Genomic DNA, 19,059 nt, shown 5'->3' with positions numbered 1-19,059 from the left:
GAAGCCCAGAGAAGCCACATTAAGCTTATACTCGTTCGTAACCCCATCTAAAAACACGTTTAAATTGTGCAGCAGCAGGATTCCAGTCAAACCAGTTAGTTTGGCGGTTTTGAGACATCACCTTACATTGACATTTTTTTTAACAATTTTGCTGACGCGCATGGCTACGGCGACGCGAGCACATACCAGAAACCGGAGCCTTTTTTTGGGGGGGGGGGGGCCTAAGCTATACAGCATGAGCATCACATCCATGGGTAACCTTCCTTGTCATAGGGCTGTGCTTCGTTGAAATATTCGTCGATGGGTTTACTGAAGGATGTGTTCTTCTTGAACGGTGTGTCTAACGTCTTCATTTGTGTGACTCCCTGTGATGGAATAAAAATGGACATTGTTTTTTTTTATTAAAAATTAAACTTAAATAATGCTGATCAGACAAAATTCATGCTTTCAACATTCCCAGCATTTCACAGTGCTAATTGTTTGTTTGTTTGTTAATCAAAAGAAATTATTCCAATGAACCACAAAGGGAAACTGACTAGGTGAATTATAACAATTGAAAAGTTGAACAAAGAATTGACTGGAGCGGGGTTTGAACCTGCGACCTCCGGATAACCGTTCCGGTGCTCTTACCAACTCAGCTATCCAGCCCTATGTTGGTGGTTCCCCAATTAGTCAATATCTTTGTTCAGGGGAAGCTAGTCAGAAGCTAGTCAACTTTTCAAAAGAAATTATTTGAAGACAAATTGTGGCGAATATCTGTGGGGTAGAGTTGAATAGAAAACTGGACAGTGGTTGGGCAAAGTTTCTCAAAATACTTTAAATGGTGTAAGATGAAGAAATGATTATAAGTGGAGCTCAGTTTGTTTATGATGGCTTGATAAAATTAAAGTGCAGAGGAACATTTACAGGGTGAGTCAAAAAACACGAAACCCAAATGTCGGGACTATTGTTTTAGTGAAGTTCTGCGTGATGCACTTCCAAAATCTAGGATATGAAAGCCCAATTCATAAGTTGTATTTTTGGACAAGAATAATTCAAATCACTCATGTACTGTTCAAGTTGCGGAATTTTAAACACAACCACCGTTTTAAAGTTCTGTAAACGAATCACACAAAATGTGTGCATTCTTTCAGCAAACCAAAAAAATTCACACACATCCCTATGTGATTTGTTTTCGTTTTGCTGAAAGAACACTTACCTTTTTGTAATCCGTGCACAGAACTTTAAAAACAGCGGTTGTGTTTAAAAGTCCGTAACTTGAAAAGTACATGACTGATTTGAATGATTCTTGTACTAAAAGAAAGCTTATGAGTTGAGCTTTCATATCCTAGATTTTGAAAGTGCTACATTTAGAACGTCACTCAGACAATAGTCCCCACATTTTGGTTTCGTGTTTTTTGCCTCACCCTGTATTTATGTAACTGGTTTCCAAATAGACCCTGTGCGTTAGGGTGGAGTCAGAGGGAGTGGCTTTGTAATGCTGAGAGGCTTATTGCGTTTCTAGATTATCAGTTCTTAATAATCAATTCGCCTAAAATTTTAGTTAGTTATCACTCTTTAGTTTTCAATATTAGTTTTGAACTTTTTGACGATGATTCCTGTATAATGATTATTTCCTTCTGAATGCGTTACTCATAGTTTTCCTTGTATACACACCCACACAATGTGACTGCCTATGGTAAAGTGTGAATTGTTTTATACAGAGCAAATGATCATTACTGCCCAGCCACATACAAGTCTTGAAGCTTTCTCTGTTACAACCAAGTTACTTAACCAATATTTTAAGGTGTTACTCAGCTATAGTCACTTTATTTCTGAGAATACATGACTCAACTTTTACTTTCTGAAGAATTTCTTATTTCAAATACATCCTGTTTCCACAGTATATAAGTACTGCCCGCTGAGCAGTTCCTAATTCGACTCCTAACTCAGTTCAACTCATTCAGTTCATTTGATTTGATCTTTATAGTTTGCTTTAAAGTTTAGTTAAGCAATGTACTGTATATTAAAATAATGTTGTGAAATAAATGGTCATGGTAAACAGTCCTCAACCACGGAAGTGTGTATCGATGGAAATCACCACAATCTTTCCAATAATTATGAGCAGGGGTGCTGATAATAGGTAGGGATGTTTAGTTTCTCTGCCTGCTTCCTTTTTCCCGCCCCTCGCCTTTCTTATTATTTTTTAAAATTTAATTGATACATTTGCAACATATATATTGTCAATATGTTGTCTTTTTATTTGTTTCCAACAAAATTGTAGCAAGAAAGTGTGACAGCTTCTTTGGACACAATTTTGTTTCAGCAAAAGAGTTGAGAAAATGGAGGAATCCATCCGCCATCTTGGAAAATCCACCTTCTTGGGGAAAAAAAGGGGGCCCTGCCCTCATTTAAAAAGAAATATCCGGACAAGAAACTATTTTCTGTTTTTACGCAGTCTTCTAATTTTAATGAACATTCTACTTACAGGAATCTTCTGTTTGTGTTCACTCCAGAAGGTGACGGGCTGCTCGTTGGCAACGTTGTGTTCTAACTCCGGAGGCGGGAGCTCTGAGACGAATCCTTCAACATCAAAGTCTTTCTGCGTGACCGATTGGTATTCAGGCATCGGCGGTGGCTGATCCATCTCATCCTGAACTTCCTTGGCAACTTTGGCATACAGGGCTCGCTCCATTAACTCTTTCTTCTTCCCTGTGGGAAAAAAAATGCAAATTTGTTTGTAGGCCTGGGCGAGTAATGGATTTTTCTACCTGAGTACTCGCAAAGAAATTACTCGTGAGTAGTCGAGTACTCGCGAGTAGTTAACCAAATTCTCTTACAAGCAGAAAAATGACATGTATGTTAGTTTGACGGGAAATACAAGCAAATAGCATGCAAGTCACACCACATTCTTCAGTACTGAGATATCCTTACTGTGCGACGTTTTGAGTCATTTACTTGAATTTTCTTTTTTTTTGACGAATGGAATCCTAGGGAGAGAGAGGTGGAGGGAGTGATTCCCTGTTTGCAGGGGACGTATTAAGCTGTGAACCGTACACCCTAAATTGCTACTCCCAAGTACCTGCTTTTACCTAGCGCCAGGCCGAGTACTTGAGTAGATGAAAAACCACAAACAGAACAAAGAGTAGCAAAAAGCTACTCACAAGTACTCGAGTAATCAAGTTACTCGCCCAGCGGTACTTGTTTGATCAGAAAATTACTGCAAATGTTCAACAGTACTCCCAATGATTAAAAACATCGCTGTAAACAAATTGTAAAGATATGTAAAATAGTTCATCACTTTAGGGTATATTCAACCTGCAAATATTATTGAAAACACAACATACCAACTGAACATTAACAGCTGCAACACAAGATACCGACAGGAGATTCAGCATAATTTGACATCTTTCTCACACCATAATCTACTTGAAAGTATTCTTGCTTTACTTTTGGCATTTGAAAAATTAAAAAATGTTATGAGACAAATATAGCACCATCCTAACTAGTCCGAAAATTTGGGACTCTCAATACTGTGTACGAGAGTCCCAAAACTTAAGGTATTGAAAACATGCAATACAAGAAAATAGACTGGCACCTGAAACAACCAGTCTAACAACCCTTCAGTATTGCATCAATCAACTGGCAAGTCTGGTACTAGTCTCTATTTCCACACATTTCTCCATAGTCAGCCACCAGACTAATGACAATGAATGAAGAGGTCAGTCTTTTCAAACAGTTGGACCATGGTTGGACATGTACCAGTCTAGTCTTAAGCCTCATATTGAAATCACTTGACTTCCCTCTCATGTGCAAAATATTGAAGAAATTCTTCTTTAAAAACTGATTTGAGTCTTCAAACTTGGCTGGTGAAATACTGAGGACCTCTTCTTTGCCCAATGAAAATTTTGGAGAATTTTGCTAGCTACAGAGTGAGTAAAGATGACCTCATTTCGTTTTGCATGTTTTTCAGCACTCAATGTCCGAGTGCATTCCAACTATAGTTGGGATAGCCAGAACCATTGTTGAGACCATGGCTATAGTTGGGGCATAACGACAACCCTAACTTGGATTGCTAAAATTTGCATAACTCAGGCTCTTCTTACCAACAGTTCGGACTTTGAGTTTTTCTGGTAGCATGTATGACTCTGTGCATGTGGATAATGGTGTGCCTGCATCTTGATATTTTGGTGTAGACAGGATTGCACTGTGACCATCCTTAAACGGCAGAGATTTATTCTCATATTTCATGTTGCTGGGAACTTTGTCCAGGCCTCGCTCCTGCACTTGACGCTGAAAAAACAATAGTCACAAGATTGTATTTAATATTAATTAATACTTGTTATTGTGGAAAGAGTACAATATCCTTACACCACTTTTTCATCAGACATGTGTCATGTCATGTAAGCCTTTAGATTTCAGACAATCATTTTCTAAGTCCTAGGCCTTTGGCCCCAAAAAAAAGTCTCTGGTTTCTGGTATGGAGCTTGCCCAAAAAGTGGTGCGGCGACGCGGCTTTTTTTTTTTTACCTGATTTTTTTGCTTCAAATGTCGGCTGATGACTGCAAATGGTGCCCGACTAAACTTAGTGCAAATATATGGGAATCCAGAGAAGCCACATAAAGCTTATTCTCGACCATAAGGCATAACCCAATCTAAAAACACGTTAAAATTGTGCAGCAGCAGGATTCCAGTCAAACCAGTGAGTTTGGCAGTTTTGAGACATCATCTTTCATTGAAAAAAAAACTTTTTCATTTTGCCGACGCGCATGGCTACGGTGACGCGCACGCATACCAGAAACCGGAGACTTTTTTTTTTGGCCTTTGTAACTTTGATCATTAAAAATAAAAATATTGAAATATGTCTGAATATTTTTGTAAAACAGATCTACGTTCTTGTTAGCCCCACTAGTGTGGCCGTCGGTATGCTGCGCTGAACCAGTCGATCATGACGCTATCGGTCGATCCCACTGCAGTGCCACCTGTCGAACAACTTTGCTCTCTAAATAACATGAATAAAATTCACAACTCTGGACGATTTGTTTTTAAAAAGGTTTAGGAACTAAGCCGGACTCGGAGATATCCCACCATGCCTACAGAATCCACCCATCGTGCAACGCGATCGACCCATCGTGCAGATCGACCGATTGCGCCCAACATAAACATGTTGTAGACAGGAAACTGAACCCCCCCCCCCCCCCCAAAAAAAAACACACACCCGCAATTAATGCAATGCAATGGACATGATGGACAACTTACCTCCTCGACCCAGTTTTCTAGCAAACATTTTCCCTCTGAATTATAAATAGTTCTTGACGGATTTAGCACAGACATGATTGCAGTCAATGTTCACTATCTCAATATCCGAGAAATCCTACAATTATCGACTACCTCGGATATAAAAATACGTATTTAGGTTGTGTTCTTTTCAGCGAGATTGTCCAAGGATGATTACTGTTGCTATGCCAGTGTCAGGTGTGTACGAGGTCAACTTGGGGTCAATAATGAATGTCAGACAAGTCGACCGTTGAGACAACTCGACTCGAGACAAGTCGACCGTTGAGACAACTCGACCGTTGAGACAGGTCGACCGTTGAGACAACTCGACTCGGGACAACTCGACCGTTGAGTCTGCTCGACTTATAAATGGAAATGAATACACGTGGAGCAGAAAAAGTTGCACAAATCTGTGGCAAGACCGATCACGGGCGCGGCGCGGGCATACTCGATGTACAGAGGGTGCTCCGATACGTTGGCCGCCGCGTCGGGCGCGGCCGGTGCGCCTCGCCGGGCCCGGCACGCGGGCACGTCGACCGGTGCGGCAAATGGGCGCCGTCAAAATCCCTGGTACTTTCCCCAAAACTGGGCCCAAAACATGCGAGGCGACTTGTCTCAACGGTCGACTTGTCTTTCCATTTATCGCACATACGGTCGAGTTGTCTCAACGGTCGAGTTGTCTCAACGGTCGACTTGTCCCGAGTCGAGTTGTCTCAACGGTCGACTTGTCTGACCCCCGTCAATAATCATGCTTGAATGAACACAAAAGTCTTTGTCACATATATAAGTTTTTGCAATCTAATAAATATAAATTTATTTTGAATTATTAACAATAAATATCTTTATATAATGCTATTTATCAATGCAACAAATTAAAATGCTGGAAATTTGCAATTTAATTTTAAATACATTGAAATTTATTGTTGAATAATAAATGATTTCAGAACAAGCCTGTTAAAATTGTTTTAGAATGTCGTCGGCTGCTAGCTTTTTGGACCATTTGGATCAGTAACCCGAACGAAATTTCTTGGTTTTTTTTCATTCAATTTGCAGTTTTCCCTGTTGATAAGACACTAAATATGGCGTCAAAGGTTTGTTTCCAGTTGTGACTCATATCATTTAAAAATGCCGTTGTTATTACAATTATTAATTTACAAAACGGTCAAACAAGAATGTCATTTAAAAATTTTTTTTTTCAATCGTCAAGAATTAATTTGCACAATGAACACTGTAGTGACGAAGGAAGGAATGTAACTTGTTAGAGCGCCCTCAGTGTGGACAGGTTTTGTTATTGAAATTCAGTGACAGTAATCCTTGGGTTGGGATCGCATCGTTATAATATGCAAGGGCGCTGGATGGGGCTAATCCGTTCCACAAAATCTTGTGAATGTGAAGGAATAGTAGAAGTGTTGGGCATGATCGGTCGATGTGCATGATCGGTGCATATGCACTGCACTAGTATCAGTCAATCACGACGGTAGTATTAGTAGGCCCTATTGGTTGATATTTGTGCTGCCACCACTATTCAAGCACCTTCTCTTTCTAATTAATGGCTTTGGAGGATTTTTTTTAGAAAGGTAAGTGGGCCTAATTAAAGTCCGAGATATCCCTCACAATCCACTGATCGTTGCTGATGAAAAGCATTGCCGATCATCCGATCACACAGATCAACTGATTGCGCCCAACTTTAAGTTTAACACAATAGCTAATTAACAGTTCAATCACAGTAGGTAAAACATCTTGTTCAAAAGTTAAAGATTCATGCACACACCATCACACGGAAGGGTTGACCCACGTCAGCGTGTAAGCAGTTTGTCCAACGAGAGCTGAAAACGTGTTGACCGGGCATATAACATCATCATTTAATGAGCGTTCAAAGCAATTAGCCCCCACCGAGGGCGCTCTATGAATGCTCTCTATTCAAAAAGTGAAAATTCAAACTAATTAAACTTTCAAAAAAATTTGTTTGAATAAAGGGTTTAGCAACGAAACGGAGGCAAGAGAGTGGAAGAAGAAAAGGCAAAGAAGATGGAGACAAAACAAGAGGAGGGGGCGGGGATGAGATGAAGGCAGGAGGCGGATCGTCATGGGCTTGGAAGACTAAGACAGAGAATGCTAAGAAAGTAGAAGCACTACGAGAAATTGAACAACTGGAACAAAAGTAAGTAAAAACTTTAACTTATTTTACAATAACCCAAGCAAGTTTCTTGTTTGTTTTTTTTAAGACGTTCACCCTCAGGTTCAGTACTGTACAACAAAATAGGCAAACTTAAAATGGAAGTGCAAACATTTCTAGATACATGAAAAGTCATTAGGCCGAGTAAAAGAAAAACAATTTTTCTTCTGGGCTTTTTGAAAAAATGAAGGAGGCGTCCCCCCTTTTGTTGACAAGATGGCAGATTTTCAAAGATGGCGGATAGATTCTTCCATCATCGAGTCTTTTGCTGATACAAAGTGTCCAAAGGAGCCGTCATCCTTTCTACATAGCTACAATTTTGTTGGAAGCAAATAAAAAGACATATTGACAATATATTTGCAAAAATATTGCATAAGTATGACAAAAACAAAATCACCAAAAGGGGCCGGTCGAGGGGGGGGGGGAGGAGGAAGTTGGTGGGGAGTGGTAATAGTTTTATTTATTTTTTACTTGGACTTAGTCATCAGATTACCAGATCCAGATTTACAAATGACTGATGGCCAAACAAATTGTGCAATTGTTTCATGCGTTAATTAAAAGAAAACCAATTCCCAAATGTGTCACCAGGTGGGATTTGAACCCAGGCCATCAGGGTATGACAAGTAAGTTTATAAAAAGTTGTCTGTCTTTAGGCTGGGATGAAATGGTGTAATCATGGAAATTCATGTTTCAAGCTTGACAAACAGTTTTTCATTTATACAGGATTAATAACTTGGATCGGGAGAAGGGTGTGCATCTGTACAATAAACGCAGTGATTTCCGCAAGCTGTTCTGCACATTGGAAGAACAAGAACTCAAGCTGAACTCGGACAGAAAAACTGAAAGTAAACAATAATTATTCTGTCATCCAATAATGCTGTATTTCCATAAATTAGTTTTTCATTATAACTTTAAATATGGATTTTGGACATGACGACGTAACCTCAAATTTTACCTATAACACATCCAGATCTACCTACATTCCAAGTTCCAATCCAATCGGACTTACAGTTCTGAAGATATAGGACTGTAATATATGCACCTTTAAGATGACTCCACGTGACCCATGATGACGTCATCATGACACCACTCTTCTACATAGGTCTTACCAATAACGTCATTGTCCATGTTAAGTTTCATTGGGTTATGACTTTGTTTTATGTCAAAAGTGGGGGGCTGAATAAAACATGTACAAAGTCGATGGGATTTGGGTTGGAACAAAAAGAAAAAGAAAGAAAATAAATCAGAACAAAAACAAAGGTTTTTCCGCTTTTAAGCGAGCAAAATGTAACAAAGTCATTTAAAAGAACAATCAATTGCTACATGTGTCCCGTTAATAATGCTTTTTTCTCAATTGACTGTACAGAGGCTAAACTGCGTCAACAGCTGAATAAGATGCGAGGCAGTGTCACTAAGTTTCAACGAGAACTACACAATGTCAAACCAACACCTGAATGTGAGTGGGCTGCATTGTAATTCTCATTAGTTTTCATAAAGAAAAAACAGATACCAAAAATATGTATGAACATGTGACCGTGTTGTAAAAACAGTAAATTTGTGAAACTGCAGTCAATGAAAGAGCACTATGAGCAAAGAACACAAAAATAGAAAAGTTGAAAACTATTTTTGTGTTCATTGCAAGAGAATAAAAGAAAATAATAGACAGTCTTTTTTGTTTTGGTTTCTAGTTGTTGAGAAATTGAAGGAGATCATGGAGACGATCGAATCAGTCGTCAGTGAATTCAAAGAACAGCAAAAACAAATGTAAGTCTGACAGTAGTTGATAATTAGCAAGACTTGTTTCCTTTGAAAGAAAATCAAACAAGTTTGCAACACAAATTTGCAACACCTTTTCAGCATATCTTTAGAGATGGGAGAGTGGATGGCCATTCTCATTCCTGCCTCAAAAGTATTATTCTCCATCCTCGTAGAGTTAAGTATTTCTTGAAGGGGAAGGAAGGAAAGTCTGGCACGAGCCAACATGGCTCATCGGGCCGGCATTTATCTCCGGTTTCAGTGGCATGAAACAACTGAGAATATGTCTGTTCCCCCCGGATGGGATGCTTGTCCATGTCAGGTTACTCCCCAGCTAATGCTGTTACCCATTTGTACTCCTGGGTGGAGAGAGGCAAGTAGGGATGAAGTGGCTTGCCCAAGGACACAGCATACAGCCAGCATCTGGATTCTAACCCCTGATCCTCTGATCAGGAGTTACACATCTACATCTACATCTACGCAGGTACTCAGCAAAGTCCACTTCTGGATGTTAACGCTGAGGTGAAGTTTAAGGTGCATGTGAAGCAGGGGGAAGCTTGTGCAGAAGAAAAATTTAAGTGCGAGTAACAAAGCTCCAATCTTGGAGCTACTTGGCAGAGATGTGTGCCCTGAAGACGTCCACCTATGGAACTGTGATGACGTCTGCAGGGAGGGCATTCCAGAGCTGGACTGCTGTAGGCATGAAGGAGAACTTGTGGATGTCCTTGGAGGAATGGGTTGTGAGAAGCTGGTATCTTGCCGGATGGTAGTTTCGAAGTCTGGTATCTGTCATTGGGGTCAGGTACTGATATCTATTAATTGCGATGAGATTATTATATATAGATATTTTGTATAGCATGATTTTGATGGCTGCTTCCCTTCTAGATTGGAGTGAAGCCCACTGCAGGTTTTGTAGCATTGTGCTCACACTCTCAGTTTACCCTAACCACTAGGCCACACTCTCCCATGAGTATTTTCTTGAATTGCAAGTATAGTCTTTTGGAAATTATCCATTTTTGAATAATGTAATCCTAGAGGGAACAAGTTCACAGACCCTTCCTTAACTTCCTTAATTATAACTGCCTCCCATCAAAATTCCTTCGTCGGTTCTGAAATTTTCTGTTGTGCATTTTTCTTATTACATTGTATTGATCTTTTTCCCCACTATTACCTAGCTATGAAGAACTATTGCGTGAGGAACAGACTCTAAATCAAGAGGTGACGGCCCTGGAGAAACGTTTAGAGTCCTGGGCATCGGCACCACCTATTACCATAGAAACCAAGTCAGTGAAACCCAAGACTGTCTCATCAGCAAGGAACGTCATAGCTGATCTACCACCTGAGGTTGCAGCATTTGAGGTAAGGAGGTCATAGCCAGGGTTCGACTTAAGCGGTAGCCCCGCTAGCCAAATGCTAGTCAAAAAGGCGGCGGGCTAGTCAAACTATTCCTTAAGTAGCCCGGCTGGCGAGTCAACAATTATTGGGATACGGCAAAGATGAAAGGACAGGAAGAAATAAATCATTAAATTCAGAAAGCAAACCTGTATCTTTATCTGTGTCTAATTTTATTAACTGTTAAGGTTAAATTATTCGATCTGTTTATTGAAAACACTGACAAGATTGCCTCAGGATACACGTTTTATTTGTATGCACATTGTTGTTTATGAGAAACTAAAAACATGCGGGCTAGTGAAAATGCCCGCAGGCTAGTTAAGAGTCTGTTTCAGTAGCCCGACTGGCTAGTGAACAAAAAGTTGGGGTCGAACCCTGGTCATAACATACTGCCAAAACAAACCAAGTTTTTCTTTTGGGGGGCTGGGGGCTGAAATTTGGTTTATTTTGAGAGGTTATTTTTAGTGATGTGATTTCCTGAATTGTTAGTGGTTGGAGTAGGGGCTGGTTGAGGGAGGTGTGAAGAATTTCCAGGAATATAGCTCCCCCCACCACACCCGCTATTAAAAAACCTGTAGATCATTTTTCTGGAATTTAAATAGTTGTAGTTTCTCAATCTTTGAGAAAGATCCTTTCTTAATCTTTTAGAAAGACCCTTTCTTAATCTTTGAGAGAGATCCTTTCTTAATCTTTGAGAAAGATTGTTTCTTAAACTTTGAGAAAGATCCTTTCTTAATCTTTGAGACAGGTCCTTTCTTAAACTTTGAGAAAGATCCTTTCTTACTTTTTGAGACGGATCCTTTCTTAAACTTTGAGAAAGATCCTTTCTTACTTTTTGAGACGGATCCTTTCTTAAACTTTGAGAAAGATCCTTTCTTACTCTTTGAGATGGATCCTTTCTTAAACTTTGAGAAAGATCCTTTCTTAAACTTTGAGAAAGATCCTTTCTTACTCTTTGAGACGGATCCTTTCTTAAACTTTGAGACAGATTGTTTCTTAAACTTTGAGAAAGATCCTTTCTTAATCTTTGAGACAGGTCCTTTCTTAAACTTTGAGAAAGATCCTTTCTTACTCTTTGAGACGGATCGTTTCTTAAACTTTGAGAAAAATCCTTTCTTAAACTTTGAGACAGATTCTTCTTTAAACTTTGAGAAAGATCTTTCTTAATCTTTGTGAAAGGATAAAAAAATGTCAGACTGTCTAACTTTTATGATTTGCACATTTCAGGTCAATCCAGTCAGTAAGCAGTTTGCAGCAATTTTCATTTTTCAGTTGTAACCTTCACACAAAGTAACATTGTGGTTATTGTTTTCTTTGCTTTCTTGATGACAGAGGTTCTTACTACAGACTGGCGGACACAGAGGAGGCTGGGATGAATATGATCACGGCACTTTCCTAAGAATCAGGAATAAATTCAAGGTTAGATATCACAAATACACGACCAAAATTAATCATCAGTATCTAAAATCACTGAAATATCATCAAATCTCGCTCCCGTCAATTTCTTTGTTCAACTTTAAAGAATTTATTATAATGCGCATAGTCAGTTTCTCTTTGTGGTTTATTTGAAAATTTATAATAATAAGCCGTAACTGCTTTGAGTGATCTCCGTTTGCTATTTCCTGGGTTTGCAGCATTGCTAATGTTGCTAGCATCGTGACTTTGGGCGTGATCCCTGGCTACATGGCATATATGGGTTTATGGTGTCTGACTAGCGCCCCTTGAACAAAGACATTGACAAAATGGGGAACCCCAACATGATACTAGCTCAGGCCGGATAGCTCAGTTGGTAGGGCACCGGCAATCCGGAGGTCGCGGGTTCAAACCCCTGCTCCAGTCAATTTCTTTGTTCAACTATTATCACTGAAACATAAACATTTATTTGCAAGCATTTATGGAACTCAGGAAGTTGGAGAAAGAACACAGAATGCGTCTTTTTTTGTAATTTTGTTGTTCTATTTTCAAATTTAGGGGAAGCGTCAGTAGTTAATGTCTATTATACATGTACTGTTCTTACCATTTAAAAAAATCTTATATATTTGTTGAATTTTTATACATAAATGTAATTGCTTTTCTAACTCAGGGCAAGTCTGCCTTCTTAGACGAGGCAGCAACCTCCATCCCAGGTCGTAACATCACTGACGTACGGCAGCATGAAAACTGGTACCAGGAATATCTGACGTTGATGGAGAAAAAGAAAGATGGGATACAGAAATGGAAGATTGTCAAAGAGGTATTAAGCAGGATCCTGATCCTAGTAGACATTGGTGTTTTGGTCCAGTGGTTACGGTGTTCAACTCGTGTGCCGTGGTACATGGGTTCGAATCCTGAAGTGGAACATGGTGCTTGTGCTCTTGAGCAAGGCACTTTACCATTATTGCTTCGTCCTTCGGATGGGACGTAATGTAATGCACGTTAAAGAACCCAGTAACACTTATCGCTGAGAGAAGGGGTTTGCCCCGGTGTTTCTGGCAGTGGCTGCAATATGCGCCGCAGCACCTTGTAAATTCTTATAAAGGTGCTACATAATGAGTCTCATATTTCTCATAAACTTCATTTACCTGTCTTTAAAATTAGACATAATTACCAGCACCTTGAGTACCTAATTGTTGGAAGATACGTGCGCTACATAAGACTCTGGTATTATTTATCATACAATGTGTGTAGCTTAGATGGGATTGTATGATTGGAGGCATTTTAAGAAGTATGTTATCAATTCACTGAAAAACATGGCATGAACACATTCAGTGAACTTTATCGCATGAACATTCCAACTGGTGGCCTAAATTGTTATATTCTAAACTTAACAGGAACTTATTAAGTTCAACAAGCCATCTGATCAGCGGATATTGTTCTAGCTTAAAGGGGTACGTCGTCCTGAAATCGCCAACATTTTTATGTTTTATATTACTCATCCTAATTCAAAGGTCTGGTTGAAAGGGAACTAACCTAATGTCACACTTTTCCTGAGAAAAGATGAAAAAAAAAACTCGGTTGCTTACTTCTGACACGGCGGACATTTGGTGGCATACACATACGCAAAAGATGAAAAAAAAACCTGTTGTTTTCTTCCGACACGGCGGACATTTTGTGGCATACACATAGGTATGTTTAGCTGTAAATAGAAGTCTCCTTCATGCCCCAGCTTCTGTGTCCATGATGTTAGACGATTCAGTGTGGGAAAATATACAGTACATGTTGTGTGTTTGAGACACATAATGGACACAATTTCTCGCACGTCCACAGAATGCAATGCATTGGTTGGACATGTGCGACTCACTCGAATCACGAGTAGCACCCAAACAGCATTTTTTAGAGTCAAAGTTTTGACCACCAAAATTCGTTCTCCCAAGAATAACACAAAAAACGCCCAATTTTTAAAGGATGGTTGTGTAGACGTCTATATCTTACTTTTAAATGGTCTAATTAACACCATTTTGTTTAAAACGCGTTTGTTAGCCTAATTGGGTGCTTTCCAGGAGGTAGTGTCCCTTTAAGCTTAATGATCTTTTTTTGAGGATACTGAAGGGCCAGCATTTTGTCCTTTGACTGAGTCGCTGGCTGACTGACTGACTGAGTCTCAGAGTAGTCCCATTGTTTTGAGAAACCTTTGGGTATCGTTACAATTAGTTTTACTAATTCACCATCTTTTTGTCATTTTCTTGGATGAAGGCTCAGAAGGATGAGTGTTTAACTCAAGCAGCCGTGGACGAAGACGAGAAGAAGGAAGAAGAAGAACAGAAGACAAGAGCCAGAGCTCGGAGATTAGAAGAAGAGAGACGGGAACAGGCAGACAGACTGAATGCATGGAAGGTGAGAGGTCACTCAGCAATCAGCTATGTAGTAAACGATCACTACTGAATTAAACTTGGTAAATTAGATTGTGTTTATCCCTGCAACTTTCTGCATTATTTCTGGGTTCGATACTTGAACTTTAAAATGCATTCCCCGTGCTATTTGCAAGTTTCATCCTGAAAAAATAGATTGCTTTTCTAAATTGTTATTTTTCTAGCAATACAAAAGTTTGTTAACTTTTGAATGAGACATCAGCCTAAAAAAAAATCGGGCCATGTTTAGTTTTGATTTATTAATAGAAAACAAATTTCATTTGTTGAAGAGCACGGGAACGCAACTTAAAACCAACATTATTAAACTAACAAAATAGCGGCTCACCAGATGCAGCTGGCGGGGCACTGTCAGCGCCACCCTGAGCTCAAGGCTCACCAGGTGGTTCTGTGGGAGCCGAAACATGGCAGGAAGAGGCAGTGTAGGCAAGCTATGTCCTATGTGGGGATGCTGAAGAAAGACACTGGAGTGGAGATGGTCGGCGAGCTTGTCACCCTTATGGCGGACCGGAGGGAGTGGGGCAGTCGTATCGGAGCCCGGCTGTGGCCGACATGATGAGTGCTGGACCTTCCTTAAAACTATGACATTTGTTCATCACGGGGAGGATTGTGAAGACATAATTTCCAACATGTTTGTTTGCACTGATAACAGGTCCAGAAGGAACTGATGAAAGCCAAGGAGGAAGAGAAACAAATAGAGATAGAGATGAGACGAGCCAAGGAATATGAGAAGGAACGACTAAGACAGGTACAGGATAATATCATGTTAGATCTGACAAATCAAGGAGGGATGTGGCCAGCATTTCCACCTCCCCCACCCTCCAGAGAAAAGGAATGTGAGAAGGTCCAACAGAGAAAACTGAGATGCTGTAATTTTAGAATTTCTTTTAATTAATTTTGAAGTCAGGTCTGGAGCACAGTCCGATAATTAGTACAGAGCAGCTAGTTATAACTGGCTTGCAGATACATGCACATAGCATGTACATGTAGTTGTCTTCATCAGCTGAAGTAAGCTCCTTTTACTGGTAGTACAGCAGATTAGTGATAAGATTGTTCAGTTTGATGATAAAGGCATGAAATGTGGCACGCAGTCAGAGTATGTCATGGGAAAGATATTTGGCTGTAGGGCCATCACAGATTTGTCCTTTGAAAAAATATCATAGAATAACAAGACATTTTCATATTTTTCAAAATGGCGGCCATTGCATGTTATTCTATATTTATTTCAAAGGACAAGTCTGCGATGGCCCTATAGCCAAATATCTTTTGCATGACATACCCTGACTGGGTGCCAAATTTCATGCCTTTATCATCAAATGAACAATTCCATCATATTGTGCACCAATCTGCCTGACTATGGCAAGAAAATGGTGCCAATGTTAATTTGAAAAAGTCTCAGGGACTTTGCCCACTTAATAAGTACCTATTATTACATTTATTACATGGAGACATTTTCTACTGTTTATTATTGGGACTCCAATCATGTGGCTAGCTTGAAGTTCGGAATCAAGTTCAAGAGTACCTCCAGCGGAAACAAGAGGAAGATGCCATACAGCGGCTTGAGGTGGAGTCTAAGAAAGCAGTGCAAGAAGAAGAAAAGAAGACGATGAGTCGAGAGGAGAGAGTGAGATTCCTAGAGCGAGATCAGCGCAGACTGGAGGAGAGACTAGCCAAGGGAAAAGCAAAGGAAGAAGAGCAGAGGAAAAAGAGCAAGAGACTGGAAAGGTTGAAGGGTCAGGTATGGAGGGCAAATGTGTCATTTAAAAAATAACGCAAATTGGATAAACAAATATGAGATGGTCTGTGGTTAGGCTTGCTGTCATGTTATGAAATTAAGTTGCAGTTCACTTTTGTTATTTTTTTTGTTTATATCTAAGCGTCTTTTATGTAGTTTCTTAAAGCTATAGTCCATCATTTGCAGCCATCTGAAAAAGTAACTGGCGTATTATTGTTGAAAAACATACTTGGTTGAAAGATAGTAAGGAAACTAAACTCCCTGTGAAAGTAATCTTTCTGGCAAGCTATCATTTTGAAGTAATCAACGAAGGCCTTTCCAACCGTGCGTCTTAAGACGCACCGTAGGAAAATTTAAATTAGTAGCGCAAGCATTGGCACGATGCACAGGCGCGCGCGGTTGCTTTAATTCGTCGGTTCAGTGCGCGACATGGTGTATAGCTGCAATTCAAAACATGATTCAGCAACTTTTGATTTGAAATTGAGATCCTAGAATGCTGTTTTTCTCGGAATAATCAGCTGAAGCTGAGCTGAAACTTCATCAGGTTAGTAGTTCAGTATCCTTCATTAGATTTTGAATACTTTTGTTGCTTCAAACGAACAAAATGCACAAATTACAAATGATGGACTATATCTTTAATTTGTACCAAGGTTTATCTGTGATATTGAATGTTGAGATGTAAGTTTTGGCCATGCTGTCCACAGGTTGAGGTTCAAGTGGAGCGAGATCCATCCAGACTTTATAGATTAACTGAAGGTTGGAAGGAACGCAAGAAGGATACGACCTCAGCATCTAATGGACCCGTCTTACATATGCCTCATAGGTGAGTAACATCCTCCATATATTTAGGACAATGTGAGGTTTTCATTTTTGTATTGTGGAATGTTTCACGTTGGCGGTGTAAATGTTAATACCATTAGTTATCCCGCAAGCGCGAGTGGAACACAGAATAATGTCGTGCGTCTGTTTATCTTCTAGCAAACTTGATGCTCAGAAAAGATGGAATACGCACGATGTGCACAAACTTCTCAACGGTTATGCCATTACCAGTGCGTGCAGCAGGAATGGCGCGCTCATCTTAGAATAGCGCAGTTGCCATGGTTCGCCCAATCAGGATCAAGGATTCAAGTTTGCTTGAAGATAAATATCATGTACTGGGTTATACGGTAGTGCCAGTATCACAACTCCAGTTGTGCTGCCTATGATAATTTTTGGTTTTCCTTCGAATCACTGCAAGACACTTAAGTTCTTGTCCTTTTTTTCCCATTAAATTAAAATTATCTCAACGATGAACTCAGAGAAGAAAAATAGCCGATGAAAATGAGCAGCGACGACGTGGATTCGAACCAGGGATCTTTGTATTCGAGTTCATAGCTCATCCCGCTATCCACTAGGCTACTGTGTGGTAGCTTGACGACAACCGTTTTTAAAATGCTTTAATGTAACGGGTTGACTAAATAACAACAATGCTCTTGATATCATTGTTCTGTTCTCATGAATAAACATACTGGCCCGTTGACGTACGAATAACTTATCATAAGTGGTACCACTGGATGAGTGATACTGGCCCAACCCAGTTATACTGTTCTATGTTTCTGGCAGTGGCTGCAATATGCGCCGCAGCACCTTGTAAACCCTTATAAGGTGCAACATAGTGGGTCTCATATTTCTCATAAACTTCAATACCTGTCTATGATAATAGACATAATTACCAGCACCTTGAGTACCTAATTGTCGGTAGATACGTGCGCTATATAAGACTTCAGTATTATGTTATAACCATTGAATACTAATCATACTGTGTGACAGCTTGCGAGAAAAATTCACAAGGTTCCTCGGGTGGGACAAGAACCCAAGTCCTCCTGCTTAGTAGTGCAGACGGGGTTATCAACACAGATCTTGCCGGTGTTGGCCGGTTTGCCAAGTTTGCTCGCTCGAGGTCAATTTGTTAACTGCTTCGTGGAATTTTTTCTTGTTAAATTTACAGAGCTGTACCATCATGGAGAGCCGGCTTATAGCAACTAGGACAGAATCAACCAACCTGCATTGTGAACCACCTAGATGTGAAATTCAAACTTCAACCGAGTCTTAAGGAATGTGTACAGTATAATGAAGTGCCTTCCAACTCTCATCAGAAACTCTCAATCACTGCATTTTCAACAATTTGAGAATTGGATGAAGTTAAAAGAAACGCTCATCAAGGTACATGTGCAGTTGTGTGAATGTTTGTACAGTACATTTGTGTATTCTAGTTTTTAACATCTTTCCAGATACTATTAGTAACATGGCCAAAAGGGCGCATTCCGGATAACAGTGTCCCTTTTCAAGACTGTGACATCACGTCAATACTCAGATACAGTTATCTTTCTTGCTTGAATGGGTGCATGCAAGCGTTGACACGACCACACGGGCGTGCGGTTGATATTATTCCTCGGTTCATCATGCAACTGCAATGGGCTGAATGAGAATGTGTCCCAGACGCTGATTTTGGGCACAATTCAAAACATTACTGAGCAATTTTTGAATTCAAACCGAGATCCTAGAATGTTGTTTCCTCGGAATATACAGCATTCATAGAGCTAACAGTTCATCACGTTAGTTGTTAAGCACCCGTCTTTTAGATTTTGAGCACTTTGTTGCTTCAAATAAAAAAATATGCACAAATGACAAATGAACCCTACCTTTAAACACTGTGGCATCACATCAGCAGAGACATGAAGTTGACTCTTACTTGGATTCATTTATTTTTTACTTTTGCTGTTGATTTATAGCCTGACCTTCTTCGGACGTCTTGTTCCTTTCACAGCTAGATGCACGTGTAAAAAAAACAGGTGTAGCATTTCTGATCTGGTGCGCTTCTGGTACAGTCCATCATTTGTAATTTGTGCATTTTGTTCGTT

The 19,059-nt window shown here is 39.8% G+C and overlaps 2 protein-coding genes across 2 annotated transcripts; one reads left to right on the top strand and one right to left on the bottom strand.

The window, feature by feature from the left end:
• Positions 1 to 210: 210 nt before the first annotated feature.
• Positions 211 to 5,474, bottom strand: LOC119741942 (sperm-associated antigen 8-like). Its single transcript, XM_038217904.1, has 4 exons — positions 5,239 to 5,474; positions 4,086 to 4,272; positions 2,468 to 2,691; positions 211 to 365 (listed from the first exon to the last, which is right to left on the bottom strand). Exons 1-4 carry the CDS (start codon positions 5,311 to 5,313, stop codon positions 243 to 245), a joined length of 609 nt encoding a protein of 202 aa, XP_038073832.1. The 5' UTR covers positions 5,314 to 5,474; the 3' UTR covers positions 211 to 242.
• Positions 5,475 to 6,201: 727 nt separating this feature from the next.
• On the top strand, positions 6,202 to 18,487 carry LOC119741762 (coiled-coil domain-containing protein 112-like). The gene is made up of 13 exons (XM_038217647.1): positions 6,202 to 6,347; positions 7,233 to 7,417; positions 8,156 to 8,277; positions 8,799 to 8,888; positions 9,121 to 9,196; positions 10,363 to 10,546; positions 11,912 to 11,998; positions 12,663 to 12,812; positions 14,252 to 14,392; positions 15,077 to 15,172; positions 15,917 to 16,162; positions 16,864 to 16,982; positions 18,147 to 18,487. Exons 1-13 carry the CDS (start codon positions 6,336 to 6,338, stop codon positions 18,175 to 18,177), a joined length of 1,539 nt encoding a protein of 512 aa, XP_038073575.1. The 5' UTR covers positions 6,202 to 6,335; the 3' UTR covers positions 18,178 to 18,487.
• Positions 18,488 to 19,059: the final 572 nt, after the last annotated feature.

The sequence above is a fragment of the Patiria miniata genome, unplaced genomic scaffold, assembly GCF_015706575.1.
Source record: "Patiria miniata isolate m_02_andy unplaced genomic scaffold, ASM1570657v1 HiC_scaffold_5, whole genome shotgun sequence".
Classification (NCBI taxonomy): domain Eukaryota; kingdom Metazoa; phylum Echinodermata; class Asteroidea; order Valvatida; family Asterinidae; genus Patiria; species Patiria miniata.
This window is presented reverse-complemented; position numbering and strand designations above follow the sequence as displayed.

Bases quoted from the DNA above. Each gene is read 5' to 3' on its own strand.
- LOC119741942 (XM_038217904.1), bottom strand. From the start codon at position 5,313: ATGTCTGTGCTAAATCCGTCAAGAACTATTTATAATTCAGAGGGAAAA. The intron at 4,273-5,238 runs GTAAGTTGTCCA...TTGTTTTTTCAG, and splicing joins TAGAAAACTGGGTCGAGGAG to CGTCAAGTGCAGGAGCGAGG. The intron at 2,692-4,085 runs GTAAGAAGAGCC...TTTTTCCCACAG, and splicing joins ACTCAAAGTCCGAACTGTTG to GGAAGAAGAAAGAGTTAATG.
- LOC119741762 (XM_038217647.1), top strand. The intron at 7,418-8,155 runs GTAAGTAAAAAC...TCATTTATACAG, and splicing joins ATTGAACAACTGGAACAAAA to GATTAATAACTTGGATCGGG. The intron at 12,813-14,251 runs GTATTAAGCAGG...TCTTGGATGAAG, and splicing joins AATGGAAGATTGTCAAAGAG to GCTCAGAAGGATGAGTGTTT.